Here is a 9,185-nt window from a genome sequence, read left to right as displayed (position 1 = left end):
CTTCATTGAATTTGCCAACTTCAACAATAAGGACCATCATGAAGAATAAAGAAAAAATACTGTCATCGGCAACTGCAACTACGTCAAGCTCTGCAACTAGAATTACCCGTTCTAGAAATAATATCATAGAGAAAATGGAAAAACGACTATCTATATGGATTGACCGCAATAAGCCAATCTATCATAATGGAAAAAGCTAGAAGAATTTTTTATTACATTCAGGCTAAGACAATTGACAAAAGTGAAACTTTCGTTGCCAGTCGAGGATGGTTTAATAGATTTAAACATCGAAATAACCTTCACAACATAAAGATTACAGGAAAAGCAGCAAGTGGTGATACAAAAGCGGCGGCTGAATTTCCAGCGATATTAAAAAAAAATAATTGAAGAAGGAAACTATCCTCCAGAATTGGTTTTTAATGTTGATGAAACGGGCTTGTTTTGGAAAAGAATGCCGAAACGAACATTTCTATCCCGTGAAGAGACACGGGCACCAGGATTTAAAGCTGCAAAAGATCGCTTAACTGCGAAAATTTTCCAGGATTGGTTCACTGAACATTTCTGCCCGTCTGTTAAACGTTATTGCGAAATTAAAAAACTTGAACAAAAAACACTTCTGTTAATAGATAATGCTCCAAGCCACCCAACACATTTACTATCAGACTTAACAACATGCATTCCAGTCGAAGTGGTTTTCTTGCCGCCTAACACAATTGCCTTAATTCAACCAATCGACCAAGGCGTTATATCAAATTTTAAGGCTTATTACTTGCGGCGAACCTTTAAGCAAATGTTTGAAAAAACAGACGGAGAAGAGAATTTTGAAAAAACTACAACATCGTCGATGCTGTAGAAAACATAGGCCTTTCTTGGAATGAGATAACAGAAAGGAGTATGGAAGAATATTTGGCCGGATTTAAGTAAGAGCGATGACGTTGGACACTCTGTCGATGTGGATGAAATAGTGGAAGAGATAGTAAAATTAACGAAGCAAACCGGTTTTGAAGGGGTAAATGTGGATGATGTCGAAGAAATAATTCAAGAAGCGGCTACTCTTTCTAATGATGAGCTCAAGGAATTAACTGAACAAGAAGAAAACAAAAATGTTGACAGCAGTGATTCAGAAGAATAGCAAAAAGAACTTTCGATGGCGTTTGTAAAAAGGAGTTTGTCTACCATAACTGAAATAATGGATCAATTCATTGAAAATGATCCGAATTTTGACAGGAGCTCAAAAGTAAGGCGTGGTGTTAGAGATGCTCTATCCGTTTATGAAGAACAATTAAGAGAACAAAGCAAAAGAAAAAGGCTAACAACATTAGATGCTTTTGTTACAAAAAGGCAGAACACTGAAAACGCGGAAGGCTAACTAAATATGACTGACTTAGAATTTTATTTGTTTTTTTAAAGAATATTCGTTTTGTTATTTATATTTTGTTTTTATTTTTGCAAGAAATAATAATGTAGTATTAATTTGGGCTTTCAGAAATAAATGTTTGGTTTTATTTTTATTAAAAAAAACATTTTGTGAAAACATGACTTATACAGCCTACTTTATTATTTACGTATTTTAGACCTAATGAAACTTTGAACACAATTTTGGAAACAATGAACCCTTCTAAATGCATAAAAAATTATTATCAACAAGACCTATCTATTTCCATCATATTATATATCATTCAAAATATTTGACAATATTCATCCAAAACCTATTTTAGACGTAAAACTAAAAGTTTAAAACATTTTACTAACAGCTACTTTTTGGAATTTTAAAATAAAGTTTAATAATTTAGAATTTTTTTAAGTGGGCCAACTGAAATGGGACGGGGCTCGTATCCTTTAAAAATAATCAGGTATTTTCATATCTATTCTGCTAAGCATCAGGAAAAAATCTTTGAAGATACTAAAATATCTGGTCTACAATTGGCGAAATTGAAAAAAAGTTTCGTGAAACTGGACATGTGAAAAATATTGAAAAAAATGGTAGAAATGTTCAATTTACTGATAAAAAATAGAGATTGAGGAAAATCCGCATAAGACAACTCGAGAACTTGCCGTCGACAATGATGTAAGTAAATCATCTATTTTGAGAGTTGCATAAAGAGAAATACCACCCTTACAAAGTTCAGTTATTCAGGAGTTAAATGAAGATGATCCTGATCGAAGGCAAGAATTGAATATGGACAGAATGAACGCAGATTTGTAGTTCATAAACAAAATAGTTTTTTTCTGACGTTTCATTTAAACGAAACGGTTTACAAACAGAACTGTAGATATTAGAGCAGAGATAATCCTCATGGATATGTGAAGCTCACAATCAAAAGTGAACATTTAGGCTGGTATCATTAATAATAAAATTATTGACTCTTATTTTTTTGAGGGCACGATCGATGGTGAGATTTATCTAGATTTTTTGATTAACTTCTTAGTGCCTTCATTACAAAAACCTTTTTCCTGAAGTTAATCATCCAAATAAGATAGATCGATCTATTTACTACCAACAAGACGGAGCTCCACGTACAGTTAGATATTATTTAAACGAGGTTTTCCCCAATAGGTGAATTGGAAGAGGTGGAACGATCGAATGGCCGGCTAGATCCTCCGATTTGACTCCTCTCGATTACTTCTTATGGGGTTATTCAAAATCTGAAGTATATTTCAATGGACCAAACAAAATTGCCGATTTAAAAGTAATGATAACGAGAGAAATTAAAAAAATAACCCCTGAGGTCATACAAAATACGAGGATTCCAAAATCGCCTCGGTTATTATCAAGAAATGAATGCTGGTCATTTTGAACATTCAATTTAATTGTAAAGTACATTGAAAAATACATTCTAAATATTATACATTCGTAAAGTTTTGTAATAAAGACATTATCAAAATGTTACCTCTTAAAAATTAATTTTCTCAGTTATGATTGCACTAAATTTGAAAAAATTTTATATTGATGAACAGAGGACTAAAATCCCCTTTCTTATTTGAAATTTTCGAGGGGTTGCTTATAATTAAGAGGGGGTGTTGGAGGAGGATAATATTTTTATACTTTGAATTATCAATTTGAGAATAAAAATCGACCTGTCTCAGTTTTTTTTTCACATAGTAGATAATATCGTTAAAATTTATTCCAAATATATAGACTGAATTATATTTGATTAATATTTAATAATTACATACGTCGAATATTAATTGTTTTGAGATATTCTTTTATTAGTTATTTCTTCGTGATATAAGTGGCATTTTTTATTGTATTATAACTCTTGTGTTTGTGAAAAAAGTAAAAAGGGATAAAAAAATGTCTCAATATATTGAGTGAGTTTAAAAAAAAGAAGCTAAATTTCCATATCCGTTTGTGAAACGGATGACTGATGTTTCTCATAAAGACTAAAAATCATGATCCGTCTGAAGGGTTATTCACATCAGATGATAACCTAATCTACAAATGTGATACAAAGTCTCATATTTTCACAAATACTGTCATTATGGAAACATATTAAAAATCAAATAATTCGATATCTTGTTTTCCTTTTCAGATCCAACAAAAACTGGTATCTATAGAGGTTGTGTGAACAAGCCAGTGGAAGTAGCTGATGTTTGTGACTGGTATAAACAAGAGAAATCATCAGTGAATGTTACATTCAAATCCTGTTTTGCTTGTAATGAAACTAGATGCAATACTATAATGTTATACCCTGATGGATCAAGCTCAGCAAACAATGTGTACAATTTGAATATTGTTATGATTATCAATACAATCATTTTAATTTCATTGGTACTGTGGAAGTGATAACTTTTACTAATTTTAATATTTGAGTTGCCAATTAAATCATAGTTTTGAAATTAAATAATTTTTTTCTAAAACTTCAGTATTATTATTGTTGTAAACAATTGAAACCGAATGGCAAAGTCCCAGCCGCATCTCTATATAAACCAATAAGTACACATTATATATGTATGGCATTAGTTCAGTTAAGTTGAAGCGGCCTTCAGGTCTTTCTTTTTAACGGAAAAACGTCTACAGCTTCAAAAAATTAGGGAAAACTATTTCAGATATTATTCCAGTAGTTCTCCAGGTAAAATTAAAAATTTATTGTTAAAATTATTCGATCAGAGAAGGAAGCACCACCTGAAAGACTGAACGATAGCATGCTAGGCCTGTTTCTTATTAATATTCAATATCTAAGAAACAAAAAAGATGAACTGTATCTTTTACTAGAAGAGCTTAATTTTCCAGAAATTGTTGCCACTACTTAATCTTAATATGTTTTCATTGTGCCCACATTTAAGCAGATATTCTTCTAAATAAGACAATTCCTCATTTCACGATATTGATCATTTCAGGGGTAGTTTTTGGGGTTGGGAGGAATTTGGGGTTTCGTTCCCATTGAGACTTTCAATCAGCTTGCTTTGAACTATCATTGTATTAAGCCTCAGAACAATTAGCCAAAACCATTTCCCTTTCTCCCGGGGTACTACCTTCTGACACTTCAGGGGTAGTTTTGACAGGCTTGGGGGGTTTTTGTGTTTTGTGCCCATTGAGAACTTTGATCGGCTTACTTCAAACTATCATTGTACCAAGTCTCAGGAAAATTGGCTGAAACCCAATTTCCGTAAAGACTGAGAGGGGGCCTTTGTTGTCTTTAATGACTAGTTCAATATTGATGATACATTGATAACAATTAAATGTGAAATCAAAAATATATTTAAAACTTAGCTTACAAAAAAACAGACTAAAATGGTCCATTACTTTAAAGGTCGATTTAGGTATATATAACAGTGCCGTGTCGGTTCCGTTTTATGAAGTTTCCGATGTACATCATGATGATACTGTTTATACACTGGCGTTTCCCGGACGAGGCCCGTCAGTGCCCGGACAGAAATTCATCCAAATCGATATTTTCGCTGGGGGCACTGCTGGTGCACGGGCTTGACACGGACCGCACGAACTTTTATAAACGCGAATATGAGTATAGTCAGTTGTGGTTTTCTTCGTCATACGTGCATATAAACAAATAAGAAAATTTTCGATTTTGCTAGGTATTCTTAACATAAAAGGTTAGTATCATGTTATTCTTATTTTCTCAGTATATATTGAAATGATCAGAAATCTAAAAGCAAGTAGGTACATAATGAAAATTTATAATTTATTGAGATTAGTTTTACTAAAGATAATAATTAAACTAAAGGCAGAAAATCGATAAAAAAAATAAAAGAAATTGAATTGATATTTGCAAGTTAATTAATTATAGTTATTTTATATATAAGGAATTATTTATTAAAAATGATATATTCTAAAAGGATTGCATATGTACAAATCATAATTTGTATCATAGAATAATGTTATTAATTATAAATTAATATAAAACTTAGTGGAAAATTGATTTTTTTTAAAAAAAATATATGAAACTGTTGCCAAAATGACCCATAATATTGAAAATTCATAAACTATTAATGAAATAAAAGTTTATTTAAAAACATAAATATAAGAACTGACAAGTGTTTGAAAAGTGAAGGACATTGTGAGGAGACAAGAGCAAAAGTCTAGTCAGTCATATTATATGGTTGCTATGTATAAAAAAAAAAGAGAGGCATCAGTTATTGAAAAAGAGTATCAGCAGAAAAGAGAATGGGGAGTGCAAAGTTATAAGAAATAGAAGTTAAAATTGAATCAAAATACAAAATAATTGCGAATTATTAAAGATGAATGGAAGATAAATATCTGGACTGAAGAAAATCCAATGAGTTGAAGATTTGTTACGAATCCAATGAGTTGAAGATTTGTTGCTGACAATTCACAGAAGTAAATGCAAGTTTTAGATCTGATATTGCAAGATATTATCATCTCAGGTCAGTTCCTTCACATATTATTGGCCAATAATAATAATAGTAACAATATAAAATAATTTTTTTAAAAAAAAAAAAAAAAAGGAATATTACCTATACTTACGTTGATAATGGATAAAATTCCTTATTTGTGAGGTTAAGATTCCTTTTCCGTAGAAATAATATGAATTGTGTAGTATAATTAAATTTTGTTCAATGTATCATATGTAATCCTTCCACAGAAATAGAACTTCTTGATTATATCATATAAAATTGACATAATTTTCTAGTATTTTCCTTATATTGTATATCTAAATAATAGAATATTCATCTGAGTCGATTTATAACAGATAACTGTGTAGAATTATCAAATTAGAGGAACGGCTAACTTCAGGTTAGACTCATAGGCTAAACTTTATTTGAATTAAAAATAATACAATTAACTTTTAACATAAAACTTTTATTGATTTGTTAAAAGGAAAAACATCCATAAGTTATTTATTTATGCCAGAACTCAAAGAGAGAATGAGTTTCATGCCCGGCAAATAACGTGCTAGCGACAACAATAAAAAAATATAAAAACAATAATAGAGGTAGAAATAATTATAATTACAATATTTACATGTTTATTTCTCATTTCCTATGGTTTATCCTGCTTTTAATATCATATTCCTTATAGTTGCCGTTAAATTCTTTACTAAACTTATGGATGACGAGAAATTAATCGAATTGGTCAGAAAATACCCCGTAATTTATGACACAGGACATGCAAAATATCTGGACACCAAACATAAATTGCAAATCTGGAACAAAATAGGAGAGGAAATACAAAAAAACAGGCAAGTAAACATATGTTTATTTTCATATTTTAGTATGTCAGTAGGTTTACAACGCATACGTTAATTTATATTAAATATATTTCTAATTCGAAAGGCCTCTTCAGTTACATTACCACCTTGTAATGGAATATTGTCTAATGCGGAGTTTATTGTGGAAGATGTCGGATCGGTAGTAGTCAAAGAAAATCCATCATACCTTTCTATAAAATTATTCAAGGTATTTTCTACAATTCTGCGGGCTAAGCATAAACGATAGTTGAAATTCTTCTTGGCAGGATCCTCGATTTGATTTCCAGGAAAAGATCTAATTAGATATTTCTTAAGTGGAAATGCTTGTTGTTCCAGGAAGAATTTGTTCTGGTGGTAAATTTAAAAAGCCATTTTCTAAGGCTTTGCCCATATTTGAGTGCCTGAGGATTCCACCATCACTATTCTTACCATGGAATCCAATATCTACCATAATAAAATTATAATTAGAGTCAATTAGGGCTAACAGTACAATTGAGAAGGTTTTTTTGTAATTGAAGTAGTTGAAACCACTGTTGGGTGGAGCTTGAATGGTAACGTGTTTCCCATCTAATGCACCGAGACAATTGGGAAATTTGCAGCGATTCCAAAATCCTGTACAGATTTATTTCCACATTTGTGTTGTTGGAGTTGGCATGACTTCTATTAGTAATTCATCTACTATAATGTTACATGTTTCGTGTACAATTTTATGTACTGTTGCATGACCTACACGATAACTAAAAGAAATGCTTCTAAGGGAGTTTCCAGTCGCTAATTATCTGAAAAAAAAAAATATTAATAGTCATTATTACTTTTGCAAATTTTACTATACTAACTAAACTGTTGCTCATAATAAACGGGAGGAGCGGGATTTCAGGATGCAGTTTGTAACTGTATTATACAGGGCGTTCCATAAGTGTTTTTTTATTAGAATCAAAGCCAGATATGAAAACAATTGAAGTGACAAAAAACTGATATATTTAGCGGGATTTTAAGTTTACCTAAATTTGTAATAAAATCTGTCTTGTCCCGTTTATTATGTCAAGCAAAATAAACGGTATAATTATCAAATTATGTATTTTCAGGTAGTCTTTGCAAAAATAGATGGTAGATCAATTTGGGAAAAATTTGGCAAAGAAAGTTACCAAAAGTGGACAAGCAGCAGAAAAACGCAAAAAATATAAATATGATGATTGTCTGCAATTCCTAATTCCGTTTTTTGCCCAAAGAGAAACTCTATCTAATGTCACATCACCAAATTCGGAAGGCACGGTCGACATACTCCATCATGAGACTGAAAATGAAAGAAGTTAATTACATGCAACTCAACCAACTAGGGATAATAATTCAGATACAATCAGTCATACTGAAACAGAGGACCAACTGAGCCCTGTTATAAAAAGACCATCGGTTCCAACCAAAAGAAAACTTCCTGAACAAGACCCAGCATCAACTACTTTAATGAAATATCTGTTGGCTAGAGGAGATAATCAAAAAACCGAAAATGTACATCCACTTGATGCCTTCTTTTCCGGACTCGCTGCAACTGTCAAAATATTTTCTCCATACTACCAACACTTGGCAAAAAGTAGATTATTTAATGTGGTGCAGCAATTGGAGGAGGAACAATTACAGCATCCCACTGTTGAAATTAATTCGAATAATAGAACACCTATGACAACACCATCGCCAACTGGAGCTTTGTTTAGTTCTACGCATACAAATCAGTTCCCCTTATGTCAAACCTCACAACTCCAGCTTTGGTGAACAAAATCAATCTAAACCTACAGCAAGCAGTTTTTTTCACAATTTTCAATAAAAATGTAATAATTTAAAAAGTGGCTTTATTTAAATATAGTTAAATATCTACTTACCTTAAGCATATAGCCAAACGTTCTCGGGCCGAGATTGGTGTTTTCCAAAATGTAAGTTGCTTCTCATGACGATATTTAATTTTCTCCAGTAAAATATTGAAGCAGTACTGTGACATTCTGAAATATTCGTAGAATTTTGATTCATCGTCCACCAATTCTTTGTATATTCTGAATTCTCCTTCGCTCAATCTTTTTTTCCATACAGAACAAACACTCCATCTTCTTTGCTTCCGCTTTTCCTCTTCATCTAGTAATAACGCCAATACGGCGAGATCTTCTATCCAAGCCGACATAGCTAAATTCTCAGTCCCAGTCATTGATCACACACGCTTTGAGACACTGACACTGCCTCAACTCGGTATTTTATAAATGTCATCAAAAATACCCAGACACGGAACTGTTATATATAAATCAAACTTAAAACCTAAGTGTAGTCTGTGAACTATACCTATTGTAAGTATGTATTTTTTGAAAATAAACTTTTTTATTTCTTTTATTTATATTTTATTTGGAAACAAGTGAACATGCAAAACCTATCCCCATACTTCAGACTGTTAATATGACTATGTACTTTTGTATATTGCTTATAACAACTATCTGACAGCATCTAAAGTCCCTTTAATGCCTGTATATCAGGTTT

At 31.6% G+C, this 9,185-nt stretch overlaps 1 protein-coding gene across 1 annotated transcript; it reads left to right on the top strand.

Moving 5' to 3' along the window:
• The first annotated feature begins 5,533 nt into the window (after positions 1 to 5,533).
• On the top strand, positions 5,534 to 8,509 carry LOC130897410 (uncharacterized). Its single transcript, XM_057806247.1, has 4 exons — positions 5,534 to 5,847; positions 6,503 to 6,666; positions 6,757 to 6,879; positions 7,986 to 8,509. The coding sequence occupies exons 1-4, from the start codon at positions 5,805 to 5,807 to the stop codon at positions 8,436 to 8,438; spliced, it is 783 nt and encodes a 260-aa protein (XP_057662230.1). The 5' UTR covers positions 5,534 to 5,804; the 3' UTR covers positions 8,439 to 8,509.
• The last annotated feature ends 676 nt before the right edge of the window (positions 8,510 to 9,185 follow it).

Source organism: Diorhabda carinulata, chromosome 8 (assembly GCF_026250575.1).
Source record: "Diorhabda carinulata isolate Delta chromosome 8, icDioCari1.1, whole genome shotgun sequence".
Taxonomy (NCBI): Eukaryota; Metazoa; Arthropoda; class Insecta; order Coleoptera; family Chrysomelidae; genus Diorhabda; species Diorhabda carinulata.
The sequence above is the reverse complement of the archived record's forward strand: the minus strand, read 5'-3'. Positions and strand labels throughout refer to the sequence as shown.